Source organism: Bos indicus, chromosome 3, assembly GCF_029378745.1.
Source record: "Bos indicus isolate NIAB-ARS_2022 breed Sahiwal x Tharparkar chromosome 3, NIAB-ARS_B.indTharparkar_mat_pri_1.0, whole genome shotgun sequence".
Classification (NCBI taxonomy): domain Eukaryota; kingdom Metazoa; phylum Chordata; class Mammalia; order Artiodactyla; family Bovidae; genus Bos; species Bos indicus.
Window position 1 is genome coordinate 105,795,245 of NC_091762.1, and position 24,294 is coordinate 105,819,538.

General features: G+C 51.7%; 1 protein-coding gene across 2 annotated transcripts in view; it reads left to right on the forward strand.

Annotated features, from left to right (window-relative positions):
• Nucleotides 1-21,486, forward strand: part of RIMS3 (regulating synaptic membrane exocytosis 3) — a 38,722-nt gene extending 17,236 nt beyond the window's left edge. The window contains exons 3-9 of one of the 2 annotated variants that reach the window (XM_070786770.1): nucleotides 4,465-4,633; nucleotides 4,999-5,246; nucleotides 10,453-10,594; nucleotides 14,047-14,159; nucleotides 17,692-17,793; nucleotides 18,135-18,274; nucleotides 19,209-21,486. In XM_070786770.1, the coding sequence (XP_070642871.1) occupies nucleotides 5,030-5,246; nucleotides 10,453-10,594; nucleotides 14,047-14,159; nucleotides 17,692-17,793; nucleotides 18,135-18,274; nucleotides 19,209-19,421 (927 nt within the window). In that variant the 5' untranslated portion in view covers nucleotides 4,465-4,633; nucleotides 4,999-5,029 and the 3' untranslated portion in view covers nucleotides 19,422-21,486. The remainder of the gene's footprint in view (nucleotides 1-4,464; nucleotides 4,634-4,998; nucleotides 5,247-10,452; nucleotides 10,595-14,046; nucleotides 14,160-17,691; nucleotides 17,794-18,134; nucleotides 18,275-19,208) is intronic. The other variant, XM_019957734.2, reaches the window with a different exon arrangement.
• The last annotated feature ends 2,808 nt before the right edge of the window (nucleotides 21,487-24,294 follow it).

Below are 24,294 nucleotides of genomic sequence, written 5' to 3' on the forward strand. Positions count from 1 at the left end.
CAGATTCCTTGGTATTTTCTGTTGAAAGAGTGAGTAGGTAGTTTCATCTTGGGCTTTTGGGTAGCCTTACTGACACTCACGGGCTTCCCTGGTGGCTCAAATGGTAAAGAATCTGCCTGCAATGTGGGAGATGCGGGTTTGATCCCTGGGTCAGGAAGATTCCCTGGAAAAGGAAATGTCTACCCACTCCAGTATTCTTGCCTAGAGAATTCCATGGACAGGGGAGCCTGGTGGGCTACAGTCCATGGGGTTGCAAAGAGTCGGACATGACTGAGAGACTAACACTTTCTTCTTTCACTTTCACTGATGCTCAGAGAAGGTTTATTACTTGGTTAGACACGTGGTCCAAAGGAGCAAGGGGCCCAGGGTGGCCAGGCAGAAACTTGAGTTCTGCTTTTGTCAGGATTCAGGGGAGGGTGTGGGGAGCCTTTAGGGTACTGAGACCCCAGGGCAGAGGTCAAACATTGAAGGCTGGAAAGAAAACACTCCTTCCTTGGGGAGCTTGGAAGGTATCTGCTGGCATGGAGCTTGGCAGGTACGGGGGACAGTGGGAAGGGACCCCTGAAGGGGATGTCCAAGCTGTCACCACAGAGGCTTCAGCAGGGGGAACTTAAGAGTGATTCTTCCATGACCTGGCAAGATCATGGGACGGTTTCCTTCCATCAGGAACCATGACCTGGGTTGGAAAAGGGACAGTCCTGCTTGGAGGCAGGGCATTGTTGTAGTGACTTTTGCAGACATTCCTTTAGCCGTCTCTTAGGACCACCAATATGTGAAATGCTGTGTGTCGGCCCCTCTCCATTCTGCTCCCATCTCCACCTGCTGCCCTGTTCCTACCTCTGTGCTCTGATGACTTGGGGGCTGCTGTGAGCAGCACTGCCTCCCTCATAGAGGCCAGGTGGTTGGCTGTGACTGGTTCTCCATCTTGTCCATCTTGAGCTAGACTGGCTGCCCAAGAAGCAACCGGAGCTCTGATTCTGAGCCTGCTGCTGCCTTGCGTGTGGAAAGGACTCAAAAGTCAGACTTTATCTGACCCTTTCGGTTTACACACAGATGAGGAACCCAGGCCCAGAGAAAGTCACACAAAGAATCTGTATATACATTATCATCTAGCCTCCTGATTCTGAACTCTCCCCAGCTGCCCTGCTCTGCACTTGGGACCAGAGGTCAGGCCCTGAGACCCTGGGCCCTCCTAAACATTCAACAGCTCTCCCGGGCAGTTAAAGATGAGAACGCAGCTGTGGATGGTGCAGAGTCCTGGATGTCAAACCATCTGCTTGTCAGTTCCATTCATTATTCATGAGGAAACACGAGCCCCTGGGTTGGCAGGGTCAAGAATTTTGTCCCTTACCCTCTTTCCTTCTCTTCCCCTGTGGCACCCAGGAAGCACTTGCTTCTCCAGCCATGTTCTGAGTGGTGTCTCTGCTGCCCCTCAGATGCTCATTGCCAACCTGGGAACCTGGGCCAGAGCAGGTTTTCGGATCACAGATACTTTGCCTGCGGTTTTCTCAGCCTGGAGATCCAGGACAAACCTGTGTAGGAGGGCTGGGCTCTCCTCTTTGGGTGAGCTCTGGGGAGGAAAGGGCAGGGGCTGCTGAGCGTATCTGTCTCTTTGTGAGAACAAGAGACCCAGAACAGGAGTCCAGGCCTGGCTGCTGCTTAGCTGAGTTGGATGGGCGAGGCCTTCAGTTCTCTGAGACTCATTTTTCTTATCTGTGACATGGAGATAACTGTGCATGTAACAGAAATACCCTAAGGAGTAAATTAGGTTTATGCTGTAGCCAATTCAAAGTATCAGATAAGCCCTTTCCCACCATCCACCAGAAGACCACACAGATACCAAACAAACATACAGACTGGGCACTAGGATTGGAAACTAAAGAGGTCATCATAGACCCAAGTCCAGGGGGACTTTCCATTAGCTGCAAGGTTGATGGGGGATGGATGAAGAAATACAATCCGAGACTCTGCAGACTTCACAGGGCCAGCGAGTACAGGCCAGACAGCCACAAAGAAGGCAAGACGCGGCTTTGACTCATCCCTGCTGTCAGCCCTCATTCGCCAGGCCGGCAGGAGCCGTGCTGACCAGGAGCGCAGGCAGCCACGCTCAGCTGTCTGGGCCTATCTTGCTATCCGCCTGGAGTGATGCCTTCCCTTTCTGTGTCCTTTTGAAAAATCAGATTCCCTCGGGATGACGGGACCCTGGAAGCGGGATGCCGCCCGGGGGAAAGTGCTGGGGGCCAGAACCGAACTGGGAAGGGCCAGGTGCAGAGTCCACCTGCAGCTGTCCCTTCTGAACTCTGCCCAGGCCTCGGACTTCGAGGTCGACAGCAGGAGATCCCACATCCGCGCTAAACAGAACCCTGGGTGCCTGCAGTCCTGCTTCCAGCGTAGTTCCTTTGCCCCGTGCTCTCTCCTAGCTCTCATCAGAACTGCCGCTAAACACAGAGCTGCATAGCTAGTTGCTCACTGTCTGTCTTCTCCCCCGAGCTGGAGGCTCTGGCAGGGCAGGATGCATTTGGCCTGGCTCATCACTGCATCGTTGGACCTCAGCGTAGGCCCAGGAGTTTTAGGGGCTTACTTTTTTCTTAATTTTATTCTCCGAGAAAAGATATTTTTCTAAAGTATATTATTAAATAAAATGATGACCCTTAGCATGAATATGAGTAATAGATCAAACTTGGGGTCACTTGTGATGACCATTTTGTAATGTATAGAACCATCAAATCACTATGTTCCGTCCCAGGATCTAAGATAGTGCTGTAGCCCTTTATGGTTCCATGTGAAAAAATGAATAGATAAAAATTTTAAATTACTTTGGTTATTTTAGGACATTATCTTGCCAATTTCTACAAGAAGCCCTGTTAGAATATTGATTGGGATCGCACTGAAACTATAGGTCAGTTTAGGGATAGCTGACTATTTTGAGGGGGGGGGATAGTTTTTAAAATTTAAGTATAGTCGATGTACAGTATTATATGTTATAGGTATACAATATAATAATTGACAATTTTGAAAAGTAATACTCCATTTGGGCTTCCCTGGTAGTTAAAACTGCAAAGAATCTGTGTGAAATGCAGGAGACCCAGGTTCAATCCCTGGGGCGGGAAGATCCCCTGGAGAAGGGAATGGCAGCCCACTCCAATATATAGTTACTATGAGTGAAGTTGCTCAGTCGTGTCCGACCCTTTGCGACCCCATGGACTGTAGCCTACCAGGCTCCTCTGTCCATGGAATTTTCAAGGCAAGAGTACTGGAGTGGGTTGCCATTTCCTTCTCCAGGGTATCTTCCCAACCCAGGGATCTAACCCAGGTCTCTTGCATAGCAGGCAGATGCTTTACCATCTGAGCCACCAGGGAAGCCCAAAGAAAAACATCAAGATGTCATGGTGGTGGTTGTTTAGTTGCTAAGTTGTGTCTGACTGTTTCGCGACCCCATGGACTGTAGCCCACCAGGCTCATCTGCCCATGGAATTCTCCAGATAAGAATACTGGAGTGGGTTGCCATTTCCCTCTCCAGGGGGTTTTTCCCAACACAGGGATCGAACCTGCCTCCCCTGCTTGGCAGGTGGATTCTTTACCACTGAGCCATCAGGGAAACCCAGTTACTATGAATTGTTGGCTACATTCCCTTTGAATATGTGTTGAATGCAGCATTAGAGAGTAAATTTGTCAACTTTGGAAAGGAATTTGGCAATGTATTCCGAGAATCAGAAATATGTTTATGCTGTCAGTGTTAGGTAGGATGCTTCTTGATGTAACAGAGAACCCGATTCAAGCTGGCTTAAGCAATGGAAAGCACACTGTCTCACATAACTGGAAAGCCAGAGAAGCCAGGTTCTGGGGTGGTGTCTCTGTGCCATGCCACCCTCAGCATCACTGGCTTCATCCTAGGCTGGGCTGTCTCTCAGGGAGAGGCCTTGAGGAAGGGAAAAGAGAGACACACAGAAGAAGCACCTACCCCTCATGTAAGCCTGGAATCCAAATCTTCCCCTTAAGTCAGATTCAACCAACTTAGTCATATGCCCACCCTTGGGCCAGTAAGGGTAACCAAGGTGAATGCCGCTCACTGATTGTTTTAAACAGATCAAGATCTGCCTCTGAAACAAAGGATGGGGTGGATAAAACTAGTACGCTGCCAGGAAGCAGGAAGGGAGATGCTACCAGCGGCATTCACACTCAATAGCCCAGTCACTTCGTTTCCCGGAGTTGATCCTAAGGAAATAAGCAGATAAAAATCAGTGTACAAAGATCCTTATTGCAGTGGTGTTTAAAAGACAGGAGAGAAAGGGAAAGGGAGAGAGATGAGAAAGTTGGACTTGGATGAGTTGTTATTTTTTTAAATGTGTAGAAAAGAGACTGGGAGGAAATAGGTTAAAATGCCTATCGCGGCTGCCTCCCAGTCATGCAGTTAAGGGTGATTTTTCCTGCTTCTTTACGCTTTTCTGTCCCACTCCCTTCAAGCAGGAGGACCCCTTCGGCAGTCTGCCCGGCTAGAGCCACATTTGTTCTCTCTGCTCTCATTACTGGCTGTGAAAACAACAGTCACACCTGCTGAATATTTATGCTTTGCCTGACACGGTTCCAGGCACTTTCATCTGCGCTAATTTAATCCTTCCAACAATCCTATGAGGTAAGTGCTTCCGTTTCTCATTTTGCTGAGGTGTTCACTGAAACCCCGAGATGTGTGGTCACGAGGTCACACAGCTAGTATGTAGAGGCCCTTGGAATTCAAGAGTGGGTCACGTGACTGCACAGCCTCCACCTTCCCTGCCAAACCAGGTCGCTTGTCAGGGCAGCCACACGCTGACAGGAACAGTCCCATTGATGGAGCCAGATTCTGTGCACACCCTTTACACGGACTTGGTCATTTAACCCTCGCAACCTCAGAGAGGCTGAGTGCCTTGCCCAAGGTCACACAGCTAGGAAGGGCTGGGGCCGAGGTCGAGTGGCCCGGGGTCTGATGCGTGACCCTTTCTCCCTCTCCCTCCCCGACAGGGTTGCCTGAGGTCCTGCCGCCCCGTGGACCATGTTTAACGGGGAGTCAGGTCCGGCCTCGGCTGCGGCCTCCAGGAATGTGGTGCGGAGCTCCAGCATCAGTGGGGAGATCTGTGGGTCCCAGCAGGCTGGGGACAGCACCGGGACCAGCACTGCCAAGAAGCGACGCAGCAGCCTCGGGGCCAAGATGGTGGCCATCGTGGGCCTGACCCAGTGGAGCAAGGGCACGCTCCAGCTCCCCCAGGCTGGTGAGGCCGTGGGCACCCCACGCTGGGGGAGGGGCACCTCGCTTTGCAGTCACGGGGCGCCCGGGGACTGTCCTCATGGCTGTACACTCCCACCCCCACAAACACCTAAGGTCGCACTACCGTACACCAGGTGGTGTTCTGGGTCCAGTCTGTGTCCTGACTCGTGACTCCTCGTGTAACTCTCTGAGACAGGTACTGAAGCACAGAGAAGGGAAGCAAGATGCCCTCATCTGCACAGCTAGGAGGTGGTGGAGCCTGCATTCAAACCCCAGCATCAGGCTTCTGAGCTCACGCTCCCAACCTTTATACTCTGCCGCCTCTCTACCCAGACTCACCCGCTAATCAGCAATTAGTCATTATATAGCCATCGTGTTCCTAACACCGTGCTCTGACACTGCCACTTCACGGACACATCCAGGAGGTGCAGTCTCACCTGGAATGTCTGAGTTTCTTAAGTACGAGTAGCCGCACATGTATGTTGCAATCCACAAGAGAGACACACACATACAAAGACACGTGCCCTGCATAGTCACATGACTAGCACGCTCGGTTGCTCATAAAAGCTACCCCCACTGCCAGGAGAACACAAGACATTCGTTGACACTAAGCACGGTCACAGTAAAACCAGTTATGCAAATCATATACAGGCCTCTGTATACAGATGCACAGACCCCGATCGTGGAAGCACAGTAACATACGTGTACCCTCAGTGGCCCGTGGTCACAGAAACGCATCACACGTGTGTGCACACATACCTCACGGAGCTACATTCACACACTACCTTAATAGCTACCTCCTGATAAATACATTATACTTTCCCAAACAGCTGGTTATAGAATCCCACTTATGCCCCAGACTGGTGGGTGACCCACCTCGTCACACACTGTCAGCCCCGGAGCTCACGTCACAGAGGAGCCAGTCCTCCCTCCCCACCAGGACCTCCTCCCTTGGTGGCAACAACCCAGACACCAGCTGGTTTTGTTTTAAAATCTCTTCCTGCTTATTTTGCTCAGAGTAACAACTTCCCTAAGAAACCATCAAATAGGCAGCTGGATGGGGGTGGTGAGGGGGTGGGGGCACCAGAGGATCTGGGGAGAATGAATGCTCCTCGAGACTCCCAGTTGGGGCTGGGGGTGGTGGGGGGGGGGATTTTTCCAGGCCTTAAAATAGATTTTTACAAAGCCCTCCACAGGAGCATGTGGGATGGTCTTTTCCAGCAATCAAGCTGCGATGTGGTTTCTGGCTCAAAGAAATGCCAGACATGGAGGGGGCTTGAGATTATTATCAGCATCCCTGGGTGGGCATGGCCCCCATGAATGTGCCTGATAAAAGGGAGTCGGGGAGATGGGGATCTAAGAATCTAGGAGTTGGGCTAGAACAGGACCAAGGGGGTGAGATTAAGGTTGGGAGACTAGATTAGGACAGTGGAGGAGATATTGGGCCCCAGGAGGCTGGCTTTAGGAAACCAAGCCCTGCTGATCCCTGGCTGAATTGGCTGATTCAGCTTTAGACCCAAAGGTCACTTCATGCCCAGATGCTTTGGAGAGACAGCGTTCCAAGGCCAGGGCAAGTGCCTGAGTCACTGAAAGACATGTCAGTGATGTGCCTGGGACTGTCCACCTACCCAGACTCCACAGTCAGCAGGCAGGGATAGCAGACACCAGGATGACCTCCAGCCTTGTAGAGGAACAATCAACAGTGGGGTTTCTGGATCACTTGTCTCTGCAGCGTGCAAGGGCATGGATGGAGGCCTGGAGAGGGGGGCAGGGGAATTGCCCACTGCCCTTTTAACTGAAGGCCTCTGTGAATCATCCAGTTGCCAAATGTCAGAGCAGAAAGGGGCCCTGGAGACCCTCTGGTCTGGTGTACTCATTTCATTGATGAGGCATCTGAGCCTGGAAAAGATAAGAACTTTAAATTGACCTTCAGAGAGAACCCTGTCATTAACTACCGGGGCAGCTTAGGCAAGCTGCTTCACCTCTGTGAGCCCGCTTCCTCATTTATAGCTTGAGGACAATAATACATGCCTTGCTGAATTGTCCAGGGGACTGAATGAGATAGGATGTGTAGAGGTACCCCCACCTCTTGCCTGACACATAGTAGATACTTGGTAAATTGTTGGTTATTATTACTGATGGTCACACAGTAGGGCCAAAAAAGAAGTGACTTCTTTAGCCACCGCTTGCTTGTAGCACACTCCCCTCCCATCTACAATTCCTTGTCCCTGTTTTTTTTCTCCCAGGCCTTGGGGTTGCCAGTGTCCCAGTTTAGAGCCCATCCTCCTGGATGGACAGTCTGGCCTCAGAGGGAGGTATGGGGCTGATCACTGTGGGCACTGGCCCTGGAAGCTCTGTTCCGGGGTAAGATCCTAGCAGCATGACCCTGCTGCCCCTTCTGGGATGGCCCAGTTCCCTGAAGGGCAGGGCTGTGTAAAGTGGGGACAGACCCCTCTCTGGGACCCAGTCTTCTGGGTTCTGGGTCTGCCCATCACAGGATCTTCCATACCTCTCATTGACTTGAGCCTTGCCCATTCCCTCCTCTTCATTTCAAAGCCTGGATGATTGCACCAGCCTCCCCTCTAGTTCCCTTGCTTTTTGCCTGTTCCTTCCATTTTATTTTCCTCATGTTGTCCTAGAAAGGCCTCCAAAAACTCACCCTGAAACTTTAGAGGACTAGTCCTGGCTCTCACTTGAGGGACCTTGAGAAATTCACTTTCCCTCTGGGCCTCTGTTTCTTCTGTAAAATGGTGGTTAAAAGTCTGTCTCCCAGCTTCCTTCTAGATCTAACATTCTTTAGGTTGTGGGAGCAGAGAGGAAAGTGGGGTCAGAGTTTTGGGTTCCCAGGGTACAGGTGGGTTCTGGCCTGGCCTTCAGCTGGGTCCACACAGGGCCATCTTTGGCTGTTCTTGCCTTTGATCAAACGGAGCTTCTCTTTTCAGTACCAAGGACAGCTGCTGCCTCGCTCTGGGCTCTGGAGTCTGGACCAGGGTGGGGCAAGGGCTCAGGATCGTTCCAGGAGATCCCCTGGGGAGTGCTGCTGGAGGCTGACTTCCTCTTCCTTGTCTGTGGTGGGATAGATGGGATGGCTCCTGGAGTCTGTTGGTCCCCGAGGACCACAAAATTGTTGCAAGCAACTTGGTCCAATTCTCTAGGGAGAGAGGCTACGTAAAATTACTTCCTAGATCAACAGGGTTCAGATACTGGACTGGTGTGAGACCAGTAGAGGAATTTTCACTGAGGTTGCAAGACCTTCCTTCCCACCCAGAGACGTAGGGTCTGGACTTTAGGGTCCTCATCTGTGAAATGACAGGGGCATTTCAGGATTCTGTGACTCCCCTAAGCAGGGGCTCACAGTAGGTCGGGCAGCTCAAAGAAAATAAACCTTCAAATGGGTCAAAGCTTTCCTAAGCTCTAGAAGTGGGGGGTTTGGGGTCATGAGTAGTAAGGTTCTGACATCAGCTCAGGGTTTATGTTGGGGGGATTTGAGGTGAAGGAGGATAAAGTGCGGCCCCCACAGACCCTTCTGTCTTCTAACTGGATTAGAGGGGCTGTGGCAGTTAGGAGCAAGGGACAGGGCAAGTCTCCCCACCTATAATTATTTCCCAGTCCCGTGTGTAATGGGACACACACCATTTGTGGATTTGCATCCATATATATGATCGAGCAGATGGGTCCAACTGCTAGTGCTGTGGTGTGAAGGTCACATGCGTGTGGCAAACCATGTCATGTGTACATATGACAAAGACTTGGTAGGACCATTTGTGACTATGTGACTGATGTATGAACATAACACATGACCTTGGATGTGAGATCACTGTATCAATATATGTGATTGTTGGCAGTGTGTGTGCCTGAGTAAAAGAAATGCATGAGCTAATATGACTCTGTGTGAATGTGTGTGTGTGTAAGAGACACAGACACTGATGGTCTTACTGATTCCTGGATAGAGGCTATTCCAATATCCCAGAAGCTATCGAGGTTTCAGAGAAGACATGCCTGCTTACCAGCACCCCACTGCCAGTCCCCCACCCCACTCGCCAGTGCTGCTGCCCCTCTCAGCCTTTCCTCTCCCAGTGGGACTTCCTGAAAAATAAGTAGGGCCAAGCAGGAGGGTAAAGTCCCTGTTTCTCCCAGGCTGAGGTCTTGAACACCCTCTCCCAACCCACGAATCGCCAGGGTGACCAGCTCCACCTTCCCTGCCTCACCCTGGCCTCTCCCCATCACTGTAAGCACCACTTCCTTCCCCATCAAGCTCCTCAGGCATACAAGCTCCAGGAGGGGAAGTCCCTGCAAACCCACACACTGTCTTCTGCCCCCACACTGCCCCAGCCCTGCCCCCAGGAGGAGAGAGTGTCTAGAGGGACCACACTGCAATGCTGAGGAGGTTGCCATGGAAACCAGGCAGGATGGTACACTGCTCAGAGAAGCAAAGTGTCCCATGTTCCTTGCAGGACAAAAGAGGGGGGTTAGAGATGTCAAGCCCACCCCCGCCCCCCACGGGAGGTACGGAGACACTGAGGGTAAGCTCTCAACACACAGCTTCTGAGGTTCTTCTGTAGACCTCTTCCTCAAAGCCAAAATCAGTTCAGGTCAACCTAGCAGTCTCTCTCTCTCTGACTTCTTTCTCTAGTGGCCTCTCCACACACAACCCCCTTCACATTCAGAGCCACATTGACAATGGGTGTTAGTTTGTGAGTGGCCAGAGTTTGTGTGGATTTTTTTTTTATATAGGACCTGTGAAGGTTTCACAGAGGTGGTTTGTGATCTCCGGGAGTGATAGGGCTCATGACAGTACTTGGAAAATGAAAAACAAATCGGAGGATTCTGGAGAAAGCAAACTTTCCAGAAGAAGAAACTTAACCCTTTGGGTCAAGGGCTGAGATTGAGTGGGAAGGTGTGGGTCAGGGGATCCTGGTGAGGATGAGGCTGAGGGACAAGGGCTGAATTCTGCTGACTCCCCACCCATAGCCCCAACATCTCCATTGTGCCTTCAGCCATCCTTCTCATCTACTTTGCGTCACTGCGCTGAGCAGGATCGGGGGTCAGGCTGTGGGCTGGCTCTAGAGGTCATCTCAGATTGCCTCTGCCTCCAGTCAGAGCCCTGCCTACTCTGTACCCTCCCAAGAGGTTGACTTCAGCAGTGATCTCAGCGAAACCTCATCAGCGATCTGACCTTCTTCCCTCTCTGTGCTTCGGGGGGGTCACAGAAGGGGCCACCAAGAAACTGCGCAGCAACATCCGGCGGAGCACAGAGACGGGCGTTGCCGTGGAGATGCGGAGTCGGGTCCCTCGCCAGGGCAGCCGGGAGTCCACAGACGGGAGCACCAACAGCAATAGCTCCGATGGCACGTGCGTTCAGCCCACCCCCACCGTGTCCCCACCCTCCACCTGGGTCTTCTGGTCACCAGCGCAGGGTTGGAAAATATGGTTGGGTTTGCAGGCCAGATATCTGAGTTCCTCTGTACTCCTGCCTCCCTCTGTCCCCGTCCCCTGGACACCGGCTGCCTGGGCCCCAGTCTCCCTATTGCTCCTGGCCACTTTTCCCCATCAGAATACTCCAGTGGCCCAAGAGCAGCCCATCCCTCTGGTATGTTTCATGCCTCCCACCTCCCAGGGCTTACATGCCCTTCCACTCCAGGGGAGAGAGCTAGAAAGGATATGGGCTTCTAAAATCTTTTAAATGCAAAACAGCTGGTACAGCTCAGATGAATGGCATTCTCACAGGTGGACTTACTGTAAGATATATATAATCTCACATACATATATGTATAACATAAATATATATGTTAAATATATTTCTTACATATGCATATGGGTTGCAGTCAAAAATTTGAAAGTCTCTGGGTTAGATATTCCCTTGATCTCTTCAAATCTATGAAATGATGGATATATGATTAAGATGTTCTGAATCAGCTTCATTAAGGCTCAATAATTTCAGAATTCTATGGCCCCATTATTTGAGATTCTATGATCATGTCTCACTACTATGCCTGCTTCTGTGAATGCGAGTAGCTGCTTGGATTTATCTTACCATATGCAGGGCATTGCTGGCTCTTCAGATCAGGGCCTCTTATTCTGCGATCTACCAGTCAAAAACAGTGTCTCAGTCAATACAGCAACCCTCAGGGATGTTGGTGCTACCAGTATCTCCATTTTACAAGTGGAGAAACTGAGGCACGGGAAGAGGGTATGGCACCTTCCCAAGGTCACAGCTATAAAGTGGTAGTGGAGTCAGGTTTTGAATTAAGGACATTCGACCCTAAAATCTTTGTTCACAATCTCAGCACTGTCGATACTAAGCTCCTGAAATTCTGTGACCTCAAGAGTTATATTTCCCTTTGTTGTTATCCTTTCTCTTTTTTAAAAAAACTGAAGTATAGTTGATTTACAATATTATGTTTCAGGTATATAGAAAAGTGATTTGATGATGTATATGTCTATATTATTTTTATGATTCTTTTCCATGATAGTTTATTACAAGATATTGAGTGTAGTGCCCTGTTTATAGTTTAATATGGTAGGGTATATCTGTTAATCCCATATGCATAATTTATCCCTCCATCCCTCCCCTCTGGTAGCCATTATGTTTGTTTTCTATGTCTGTTTCTGTTTTGTAAATAAGTTCATTTGTGCTATTTTTTAGATCTCACGATATATGGTATCTGTTTTTCTCTGCCTCACTTAATTCACTTAGTGTGATAGTCTCCAGGTCCATCCAGGTTGCTACAAATGGCATTGTTTCACTCTTTTTTTATGGCTGAGTAGTGTCCCATTGTATGAGGATACATTTTATATATATATATAGATAGATATTTGTGGATATATAGTACACCCACCTTCTTTATCCATTCATTTGTTGATGGACATTTTGATTGTTTCCACATCTTGGCTATTGTGAATAGTGCTGCTTATGAACATCGAGATCATGCCTACTTTTTTTTTACATGTGCACACTATATTTACTTATTCACTTTATTATTTATTTTTGGCTGCACTGGGGCTTTGTTGCTGCCTGCGGGCTTTCTGTGGTTGCGGTGCAAGGGCTTCTCACTGCAGTTGCTTCTCTGAACACAGGCTGTAGGCACATGGGGTTCAGTAATTGCAGCACAGAGGCTCGTTAGTCGTGACTCTCGGACCCCAGAGCGTGCAGGGCTCAGTACTTGTGGTGCATGGGCTTAGTTGCTCTGCAGCATATGGAATCTTCCGGGACCAGGGATCAAACCTGCATCCCCTGCGTTGGCAGGCGGGTTCCTAGCCACTGCGCCACCAGGGAGGTCCATCATGCCCGCTTTTGATATTGTGTGGGATGGGTGTCTAGCCTTGGGAATACTGAGTTAAAAGGTGCGCTAGTGTTCTTATTGTGATGAGAAATATTTCATCATATATATGTATTCACAAGGCATGTTCAATAAACTCCCTCTGGGCCATTGATATGTCTGAGACCTAAGAAGTTGAAATAACTTAGCAAACCTGCGAAGTAACTTTTGGTTCTATTGAGATGATGACTTTTATAACCAGCCTGTCTTTTACAGATCTGTGGAGTTTTTGAGGCAAGTGCGTGAATCAAGACTGTCAGCTATTCATTTAAATTTTTCAGATCCCACTATCCAAAAAACATGATATTAGACTACTGCTAACTCTGGCCAATAAAAATGGATGGGCCTAAAAGCCCCTTCCTAGAGAGCGGAGGCTGAGCCTGGCAAGGGAGAGACACAGGCCCTTCTGATAAGTGTATTCAGCCTGTCTCCCCTTCCTGCCTGTCTCTGGCCAAAGGGGACTCAGGCCAAAGGGTCCAACGGGGGGTTGCTCCTGGGCCAGCCTTTTCTCTCTCGAGGCAGGAGCATGGGCTGTCCTAGGATATCTGGGAATATCCTGTGATCCATTATAGCCCCTGGGCAGTTCTGGGCCAGCCCTCCCACACCTGTCCTTTCTCTGCTGGCCACACCCAGAACATCTAGGCTTGAGGACATGCAAAAGTAGCACATTTCCTATGACGGTCACACCAGCAGCGGCAATAACTGCCGCCGATCGTTTCCTGTCTGTCTGGAACTTCTCCTGCTCCCTCTGCCCTAATCCTCACCATCGCCCTGGATGCATTGAGTGTCAGCTCTGTTTTGTAGGCAAGACAAGTCTCTTACCTCTTGGAGCGTCCGTTTTCTCATCTGTAAAACTGGATTATAGCTCCTGCCACCCACAGTGGTTGTGCAGATGAAATGATACCCATCTGGAGCGTGTAGTACACTGTTGGCATCTGGCCAACTTTCAATCACTGTCAGTTTTTCTCACAACTATTTCCACCCACAGCCATGGACCACCACCCCCCCCCCCCAACACTTGTCATTAATCTCAACCCTGTAATTGTGTTATTTCGGTCTCAGTTACTGTTTAGGGCACCACCTGACATTCCTGACTTGGATTTCAAAGTCATAGTCAACTCAACCTGCTTTTGGAACTTGCTCCAGGCATTGAAATATCTGACCTTTGTCTCTGGTTCTTGCCATTAACACCCCTGGTGAGGACACAAAGTATCTCGCAAGTCCTGCCTTTTCAGGGTCACCTTAGAAATCCTAGCACTTGAAGATTTGATATCATGATGGTTAGTCTCTTTGCTCAAGTGACATCAAAGCCTTTTTCTGTAACGTGCAGAAATGAACAGTTCTGTTTTCCCTAATCACAGTGGCATACTTTCAGTATGTCCAGGGGAGATTGGGGCACAGAGGGAGTACCCAGTGCCCCAGGGGCAGCGCTACTGCGTCCCGCCACCCAGATGCCCTCACATACCCCTCTGCCCCCTTCTTCAGGTTCATCTTCCCCACCACCCGGCTTGGGGCCGAAAGCCAGTTCAGCGATTTCCTGGATGGGCTGGGACCAGCCCAGATTGTGGGGCGACAGACACTGGCAACACCGCCGATGGGTGAGTCTTCTTCTTTTATTTATTATTTATTGTAATCTTGGCTGCGCTGGGTCTTCATTGCTACACATGAGCTTTCTCTGGTTGCAGCCAGTGAGGGCAGCTCTCTAGATGGGGTGCTCAGACTTCTCCTTGCAGTGGCTTCCTTGTTATGGAGCACGGGCTCTAAGGCTCTCAGGCTTCCATTGTTGTGGCCCGTCGGCTTAGTTGCCCTGAGGCAAGTGGAGTCTTCCTGCAGGAGGGATTGAACCCATGTCCCCTGCATTGGCAGGCAGATTCTTAACCACTGGACCATCAGGGAAGTCCTGGGTGAGTCTTCTTAAAGGCAGGGTGAGTAGGGCAGTGGCAGCCAAGCAGCAGACCAGGTGAGCTCAGCAGGGGCCCCACATGATGCAGTACAAGCCGCAGAAAGGAGCCCTCACTCCAGCTCTTATGCCAGTGAGGAGGCGTCAGCATAGCGAGCCTCAGTCCCTCCCACGGCAGAGAGGAGAGGGGTTCCAGCCTTTCTCTGCTGGCCACACTGCAGCAGCTTTTCTGGCACATTCCCGCCCTCACATCACCACTCTCACCCACTATCTCACCACCTACCATGCGCCCAGCAGTGCTAGTGCCAGGCATAAGATGGTGAACAAAGATTATCATGGCATCGACGTCCACGGAGTCTGCTCTGTCACTGATTCTTTGTGGGACCTTGGGCAAGTCACATCCCTTCTGTGAGCCTCAGTTTGCTCATCTGTAAGATGGGAATAATAATGCCTGCCTTAGTTCTGCAATCTGAAGACTATTTTTTGAGTCTCTGTTTGATGCCTTGCATGAAATAGTTCATTTACGCCTTAGGAACTGTGTCTTATTTGACTTGCTACTTCTAACAGTGCCTGGCACCTAGAAGCCTTTTGGTAATTTTCTCATCCCTCCTCGCAGTAGCTAGCAAGTACTCCCTATGGTCTATTCTTGGTCCTCTTAGCTGCAGTTCTGGCTCCTTCCCCCTCTCTCTCCCTCAGATTCTGGCTGTGTTGGCTTCAAGCAGCAGCTCCCAGGCTAGCTTCCCTAGAGATGCCCGCTCGCCTCCACCCCTCCCTCCCCATCAGTCTGACCTGAGCAGTGTCTGACCCAGACGTCTGCACTCAGCCCTCGCATAGACAGTTTCTAACCTTCGACCTCACAGCAAATGAGAAAGTTGAGTGCAGACAGTGCCCTGCTGTGACCATGCAGTGGAGCTGACATTCCATTCCAGGCCAGGACTCCTCCCACTGCACTGCCCTGTCTTCCTGGAAACGGCTCACACAGGAGCCTTTGTCTACTGGAAGAGGGGTCCATAGGGACTCTCAGAGGGTAAGTGGCAGTTCCCATCTGGCTCTTGGGTGGGATTTGGCTAATTCCCAATCCTTGCTTTCAGGCTTTTAAGGGCCTGGAGAGTCTGATTTTTCCAGCTCTAGGCCCAGCCAAGGGCTGGGTGGCGGTGAGAAAAACCAGCCACTTGCACAAGGCTTATGCGCCATCTCAGCCTGGAACACTCGTGTATGGCGCCCCCTGGTGTCCTAAGTTGGGAAGGACAGGTTTGCATTGGCTCTCCTTGTTGGGGATGTTACGTTGAGAGTTGCTGCTGCTGCTAAGTCGCTTGAGTCGTGTCCGACTCTGTGCGACCCCATAGATGGCAGCCCACCAGGCTTCCCCGTCCCTGGGATTCTCCAGGCAAGAACACTGGAGTGGGTTGCCATTTCCTTCTCCAATGTATGAAAGTGAAAAGTGAAAGTGAAGTCGCTCAGTCGTGTCCGACTCTTAGCGACCCCATGGACCGCAGCCTACCAGGCTCCTCCGTCCATGGGATTTTCCAGGCAAGAGTACTGCAGTGGGGTGCCATTGCCTTCTCCGAACAGTGAGAGTTAAGATTAATTAATTCCTGAGACCTCCCCCTCCCCATTCCACACGGGGAGGTCAGGAATAGCTAGAGGGAGAGGGATGAATTGCAGGATGTATCCTCAAAGTCCTAAGTCCCCATCTTCCAAAGTGTGCAAATGCGCAGTGGCGTAATGGCTCAGAGACTCTGAAATGGGTGGCTGAGCCCAAAGTCTGGCCCATTTGAATTTTTCTGCATCAGGCTTATGATTCTGAACCCCCTTTTTTGGCCACGCAGCATGCAGGATTTTAATTCCCTGACCAGGAGTCAAACCCATGCCTCTGCAGTGAAAGCAGAGTCTTAACCACTGGACTGCCGGAGAATTCCCTCTGTACTCCTCTGAAGGACGTCCCAAGTGACTAGCAAAGATGGGCACAATAAAGGACAGAAATGGTATGGACCTAACAGAAGCAGAAGATATTAAGAAGAGGTGGCAAGAATATACAGAACTATACAAAAAAGATCTTAATGACCCGGGGAAACAATGGAAATAGTGACAGACTTTATTTTCTTGGGCTCCAAAATCACTGCAGATGGTGACCACAGCCATAAAATTAAAAGACTCTTGCTCCTTGGAAGAAAAGTTATGACAAATCTAGACTGTGTATTAAAAAGCAGAGACATTACTTTGCAAACAAAGGTCCATCTAGTCAAAGCCATGGTTTTTCCAGTAGTCATGTATGGATGTGAGAGTTGGACCATAAAGAAGGCTGAACACTGAAGAACTGATGTTTTTGAGCTGTGGTGTTGGAAAAGACTCTTGAGAGTCCCTTGGACTGCAAGGAGATCAAATCAGTCAATCCTAAAGGAAATCAATCCTCAATATTCATTGGAAGGACTGATGCTGAAGCTGAAGCTCTAGTACTTAGGCCACCTGATGCCAAGAGCCAACTCATTAGAAAAGACCCTAATGCTGGGAAAGATTGAAGGCAGGAAAAGGGGATGACAGAGAATGAGATGGTTGGATGGTATCACTGACTCAATGAACACGAGTTTGAGCAAGCTCCAGGAGATGGGGAAGCTCAGGGAAGCCTGGTGTGCTATAGTCCATGGGGTTGCAAAGAGTTGGACATGACTGAGCGACTAAACAACAACAACTCTGTACTCCTGGGACATCTCCTGCTTTCCTCCCATCCTTTGTCAAGGGTGGGAACAGGCCCTTGTTTCCGGAGCGTGCCTCATGGCCTGGGCAGTCTTGTATCTTGTCAGCTCTCCAAACTGATATTCTTTAAGTATCTGCTTGACGTTTATTTAGGGGAGTAGCTGATGGCCACTGTGTAGATGGTGAAGACATCTATTGAGCACACAGCCTCCCCTGTCTTCCTGATACAGAAATCTGTCCCCAAACTTGCTATTCCTCTCAGTGAAACAGAGCCCCCTCCCTTCTCCCATCCCAGCTTACCTTTGTGATTCCCTAAGCAGGGCCATGGAGGGTCACGCCCCCACCCCACCCCAAGGGCCCTATCAAAACATTTCTCAACTGCTTTAAATTGGCCTCTGGAGAGCAGCTCCAGCTCATGCAGTTTTTGTCCTTCTTGTGCCCTTTCCGTGCTGGAGCGTCCTCTGCAGACTGCATGCTGTGGGCCAGCCTGCCCCTTGGTCTGACTCTGCCTTGACGGTCCTCCTTCTCCCTTGCAGGGGATGTGCACATTGCCATCATGGACCGGAGTGGCCAGCTGGAGGTGGAAGTGATTGAGGCTCGGGGTCTGACCCCCAAACCTGGCTCCAAATCCCTCCCAGGTGAGGCAGAGCAGCTGAGATGAGGGATCTTGGAAATGGGGTCCTGCCAGGGAGGGATTCACAGCTGAACTCTGGGTCTAGCAAGTCCTGGCTCCCCACTGACCTAATCAGTATTTTCAACAGTGGAGTCATGGATTGCCTGGAAGGCCAGTGGGGGGCAGGAATGGGAGGGGAGGACGGAGGAGTTGGTATTCGAGTCCATCTTGTCCACCTGCTGTCCACTGGTCAGCTCCTCCTGCTTACCCTGCTCCCCTCCAGGATCATGTGGAAGTTAGGGGAAGGGGCAGGCCACAGCAGTTTCCCCGGGACCCCTCCCCATCATGCTCTCTTCCGTCCCTCAGCCACCTATATCAAAGTTTACCTACTTGAGAACGGGGCCTGCTTGGCCAAGAAGAAGACAAAGGTGGCCAAGAAGACCTGTGACCCCCTGTACCAGCAGGCTCTGCTCTTTGACGAGGGACCGCAGGGCAAGGTGCTGCAGGTGAGCATCATGAGGCCAGGGAGCGGGGCAACTCTCAAAGACTACAGACTGTCATTTAAAATTTACTTACGGTTTATCCTGTGCCAGCACTTTAATACCCTTTACCCATTTTTTGTTACAACCTAATGAGGTGTTATTGCCTCCTGTTGGTTGATAAGGAAACCAAGGTTTGGGGGGATAACTTGATTGCCCCCACGTTGCACAGCTGGTAGGTAGAAGCAGGTTTTATTTTTTTAAGATTTTTTTGTTTTGATGTGGACCATTTTTAAAGTCTTTATTGAATTTGTTACAATATTGCTTCTATCTTATGTTTTGGTTTTTTTTGGCCAAGAGACATGTGGTATCTTAACTCCCCAATCAGGGATCTAACCTGCACTTCCTTCAGTAGAAAGCAGATTCTTAACCACCGGACCACCAGGGAAGTCCCCTAGAAGCAGAGTTTGACCACCTTCTTCCACCAGGTGGTAATGTTTATCATCATGATCCAGCAGCAGAGCGATAGCTGTGGCCCGGGTCCTGGACTCTCAGCCTGCTTCCAGCTCTGGAAGCCTGTCATCCTGGATGCTAGGAGGCTCTGGAAGTCAGGGCCAGCTTCTAATCCCAGCTGTGCCACCAACTGCTGTGTATCTTTGGGTTAGTTGTTCGCTCTGAGCTACATTTCCTTTTTGTGGAAATAATCCGTATAGCACCTCTACCTAGATGGTTGTAACAATGGAGAGAATATATGTAAAGTCTGTACACCATAATGCATACCATAAATGCTTAATAAGCATGGCACACCACAAGTGCTTAATAAGTTGTTGCCTGAAGTCAGTCTGAGTTCTGCGTCTCGCAGTCCCGTGTGCCCTGGCAGTCTCTACACGGTTCCTCGGCCACCGCCCAGCCCTGGAGTTGGAGAGCTGGCTCAGCTGCTCTCTCTTCCCCCCACTGGCAGGTGATCGTCTGGGGAGACTACGGCCGCATGGATCACAAGTGCTTCATGGGCATGGCCCAGATCATGCTGGACGAGCTGGACCTGAGCGCCGCGGTCACCGGCTGGTACAAACTCTTCCCCACGTCCTCCGTGGCAGACTCTACGCTCGGCTCCCTCACCAGGCGCCTGTCCCAGTCCTCCCTGGAGAGCGCCACCAGCCCCTCGTGCTCCTAAGGACCTCAGGGAGAGGCCGGGTGCGATGTGAGAAGGGGCATGGCCGCCTCCCACCTCCCCCTGTACATAGTCTCCACGTCTTTCTGGCTCCCTTGCCCTGCTGCATGCCTGTTGGCTCCTGGGCCTGTCCCAGCTGTCTTTGGAGACTCTAGCGCGTGTGCGTGTGTTTGTGTGTGTGTGTGTCTATGTGTGACCATGTTAGATCTATTCATTTGTCTGGGTGTAGTCTGTCTTGGTGACTATATGGGCTGAAACCCATGTCTCTCCGTGTCTCGTTGTAAAGAAACCCAAAGGAGAATTGTGTGGCCAGGACTCCCCCCGCTGAATCCAGGGGTGGAAGTGCGGGACACGGCCGTTGGCTCCTCCCGCCTGGCCCCGGGCTCAGGGCAGAGCCTGCGTGTTCCCACCCGTGCCTGTTCTTGGTGGTCTCTGCTGAGTTTTCCGTCTTGTCCTTGGTTCCACTGCTGCCTCTCCCAGCACTGCTGCTCTTTTTTGAGGAATGTAGCGTCCACTGCAGCCGGCCACACTGAGGCCCCTCTGGGAAGCCTGACACCCTCCTTTCCACCGAGCTCTCCAGCCGCTCTTCCACCGAATGCACCCACAGCATGCAGCAGCTCACCTAGGGCCCTGGCCAGAGCCCCGGGGAGCAGAAGATGCTGGGGAGCTGAGGGCTTGGAGATCGCTTTCTCCCTCCAGCTGGTACCTCCCCCTTCCTAAAAGTGAGATCCGAGGGGGTGTTGGTTCCCAGGGCTGCAGGCCAGCTACCTTGGCAGGAAGTGCGGGTGCCTCCTTTTGCATTGTTCACCTCCCATCTCCCTTTAAGCCTCCTTGCTTCCGACATGCCAAAGGAGCTATCCCAGTGGACCCCAGGAGGTGCGGACTGGATGGTCTTAACCTGCAAGAGGTTGGCCTCAGAGGGGATGTTGTCCGCCAGAGTGGGCAGCCCCTGACAACACCCATGTCCTTCCCAGGCTCTGAGGGTGGTCCTGTGCCCCTCGGGGCTCATCCTGAAGGGGCCTGGCTTGTTGAGGGGCCATGGAGGGCGGGGCTGCTGGCAGGAAGGAGGAGGGCTGGGACTGACTTGCTCTAAGAATCCTGTCCAACCTTCAGGGATTAGCTGCATGAAGCTGACTATTAGGGGCTCTATTTTTTTTTTTTTTGCTCATTTCCAGACCAGGGTCTGTGTTTGAGAGCTCAGACTTTCTGAAGCTCCAACCTCTGGGCTCCCGCACAGCCTGGTTCTACACTCTATAGACCATGACAGTCACCAGCTCTGTACAAGCAATACTCACCCCCTCGGCCTCCCTGCCTCCTGCGCCTCTGCCGCTGCCCTCCAGAGAGTAGCCGGGCCTGCTCTTGACGCCACACCTGTCTCTGCTGTCTTTCCACCTTTGTCTGGTTGGAGCTTTCCAAAGCCACTCAAACCCTGACCTGGTTGGACAGCTGGGCCCCTGGGGGTGGGCACCAGGGCCTGGACTGGACCTTGTGAGATGCCGGCTGGGAATCCTGAAGTCTGGCTCGGGAGCCCAAATCTGTCCCTCTGCCTCCTCGGGTCTAGTGTGAAAGGCGAGAGGTTGCCCAGGAGATGGACATGGCAGGGTCAAGGTCTGGGGCCCCCCTGCCCCTTCCCCATACCTCACCCCCGAGCACGGCATGACTTTCACCCACATACGTGGGGGGAGCCATGGGGAGGTGCTTGGACTCCATTCATCACAAAGCCAGGTGGACATGGGGATGGATGCTGAGGCGGGGACATGGAGGCAGAGGCTCTGAGACAGACCCTTCTCCACCAAGGGGTTTCCTTTTCTGGCAGGATCCGCATGGGGCTGAAGCCAGGGCCTGACCACCTCCCTCCCAAGAAAACTGCCCACGGACAAAATGTGGGTGAGGGCAATAAGAACTAACAAAACGAGAGCCTGGGCTGACTCCTGCCAGAGCCGGACGGGAACTGTTGTGTTTGTGGAGAGAGAGAGAGAGGAGACAGCTGGGTTGAGTTTTCTCTTTCTCAGAAATTCTCTTCTGAAATTGGGACTGGGTAATGCATTTCTCATGTGTCTATGGCAAAGGGCTCTCTGGTCTTGGATCCTAGGGTGGGGAGAGGGAGGAAACGCGCTTGCAGAAGAGTATTTGTACGTCCTATGGGTGATGCAGAGCCGTCACCCTCAGAATGGTGTGCAGATACTCAACAGCTTTGGAGTTGGGGGATTATTAGTGACCCATAGATTCCCAGCCGGCATCTCACAAGGTCCAGTGTGGATCTTTCCTGATGTGGCATGGAGCAGTGACACCCAGACTGTGTGGTCACCCCCAGGGAATGAGGCTCTCAGAGAGGGTGTCACCCTTCCTCCCCGAGGAACCCAGGAAGACAAAAGATGGGGAGCTACCAGCTGAGGCTGCTGCTGGGGAGTGGCTGCTGGCCCCTTGCCTCCGGGGAAGGTTGGCTAGCAGGGGGCACATACTAGCCAGAGGGGTGGCCTGACCTGTCCTAGAGGTGGGCCACTCCATTGGTTCCGCCTCACTAATGGGCAGTCATTCCCCACCCAAGTCGACCTTGGGGGATTATTGTTAACCCTTTGTACCAAATCAAGTTAATCCAGTTACTCCACCTGGATTTTCTCCCATGAGAATGAAGTCTAGTGAGGCTCCATATGTGTGTGGTGGTGAGTGGCTGGACTTACAGGTCTGTCTGGGCCTCCTGGATGCTGGGGCCTGTCTGAGAGGCTGCTCTGGAGGAAACCTGTCCCAGTGGAGGAGGGAGCACTGTGACTGCTGGCCTTGCCTGGAAGGGGGAGTGTCCATCCCTTGAGGAGGGCATGGTGGGAAGGGAAGGAACATGATTCCTCCCAGGCACTGTTAGAGGCAGTGTCACAGCTCCACATGCCCGCTCCTTACCCCAGGGGACCCTGGGGCTGATGCCAGGCTGGGCTTTTTGTCACTCCATCTCCCTCTGCTCAGGCAGGTTTCGTGGAAGACGTGGCACAGACAGCCAGCCCTGCAGCGCTGCCGGGCTGTGGGCAGGAACCATGACAGATGATTCAGAGCATCTGTCTTCATGTTTCTGCTGTGTTCAATCTGTCCCACTTCCTTCACAGACTCCTTTCCTAAAGGGATAGCTGTGATGGGCCTTTGGTATGAATCAGACTCCAGCGAATGGGGCCAAGTCTTGGTTCTTCCCTGAAGGATCGCATCTCTTTTGTCAAACCATCTCCGGAACTACTCCCCACCCAGTCTCTCGCCCAACCCAGCACTCTTAGGAAAGGAGGCTCCCAGTATGCAGCGAGCCCAGGCACTTCCAGCATTTCAGGGGGCCGAGAAAGAGGGTTGCCCCTCTTGCTCACCACTCATGGGATCACTGGTTCTTCCTGGGGCCTGACCCCCACCAGGGCCAGCATGCCTGAGTTCTTTACTGCCAGCCTTGAGGAAAGCAGAAGCCTCCTGCCCCCTTTAAAGACTCTAGAGCCCTGCAAGGGCACTTCTTTGGAAATGAAATGTAGCACAATCTCAGACTGTGTTACCAGGAGCCCTGGCACACAACCAGGGTCCTTGTTCCACACCCTGCAGCCCAGGAGAAGCTGGGCTTCCCGCCCCCCACCCCCACCCCCCAGCCGGGACTCCAGAGCTCCTGATAACCTCTGAGTCCCCATCTTCTTCAGCCCAGAAAGCAGCAGGGCTTCAGAAAGGCTGCTCTTCTGCTTCTTTGGTTGCTTCCTGCACTGTGTAACCCTGTGGACAAATTGCTGCCTTTGCTCGTCGGGGGAAGGGGGGGGGGCGTGTCCTTCAGGACCAGGAGGCCGGCCATCCGGCAGGGTATCTGCAGTGGCTGCCAGGAGAGGGAGGGGGAGAGGCCTGCTGCCCGCCGGCTCCTTTCTCTCTCCCTTTCTTCCTCTCCCCAGAGTTTTCTTCTCCAATATCCTGACCCAGAAAGAGGTTCCTTAAAATGCTGCTTCCTGTACGGGACTACTGTCCACCTGCATGATCAGGGAGGAGATAGGAACGTAGACTCGTCCCCTACCTTCTCCCTTGAGTCTGCTTTTCACTCAGGTCAGAAGAGATTGGGGCAAAACAAAAACAGTCGAGACTGAGGGGCAAGCGTGCCTCGCCTGATCCAGTGAGGCCTGATGGGGACTGGATCGGCCTGGGCTTGCTGGGCAAGGGTTATTTTGAAAGAGTGCCTGAGCATCTCAGAGTGATGTCAGTGATGCCAAAGAGAGCAACTTGGTCTCCTCGGGCAGCAGCTCTGCCAGCTGAGCCGCACACGTGCGGCTCAGGTGTCGGCATGCCCCATGGCGGGACCTTGTTCTCTGACAAAGGGCTTAATCTTTCCATGTAGCAAAGCAACTTCCTCTCCCCCCAACCCTGAGCTCAGGCCTCTGTGGGCCCAGTAAGGCTGTGCTTGTGAGGGAAACTTGCATTCTTCCAGGGCACAGACTGGCTTGGGGAGGATGCTCGCCACAAAGCATGCGTGTTACTGCTCCAGGAGAACCTCCCTACATTCTGGTTGGAAACTTGGCCAGCAAGGGTAGGAGCCTTCAGCCTCCCAGGCAGTTCACATTGATGCCAGGAAGGTCCTTGGGCCTGGGTTCCAGAGAGCTTGGCAAACAGAAATGGGCCCTGGGAATCCCAAAGGCAATAGAGCATCCGCCCCAAAGGTCAATGGCCTGGACAGCTGGCTACAGAGAATCCAAGGCTGTTACATACAGAGAAACTGTGACCTTATGCAAGTCTCCTCCTTTTTCTGGGTCTCAGCTTCCTCATCTGCAAAACCAGAGCATTTGCTAGTTATTTCATGGTTCCCTCCAGGTTTTTAAAGTCTGATCTGGAGCTGATGAGGATTGTGAGCCTGATATACCTGGCACCTGGTCTCACAGGCTGG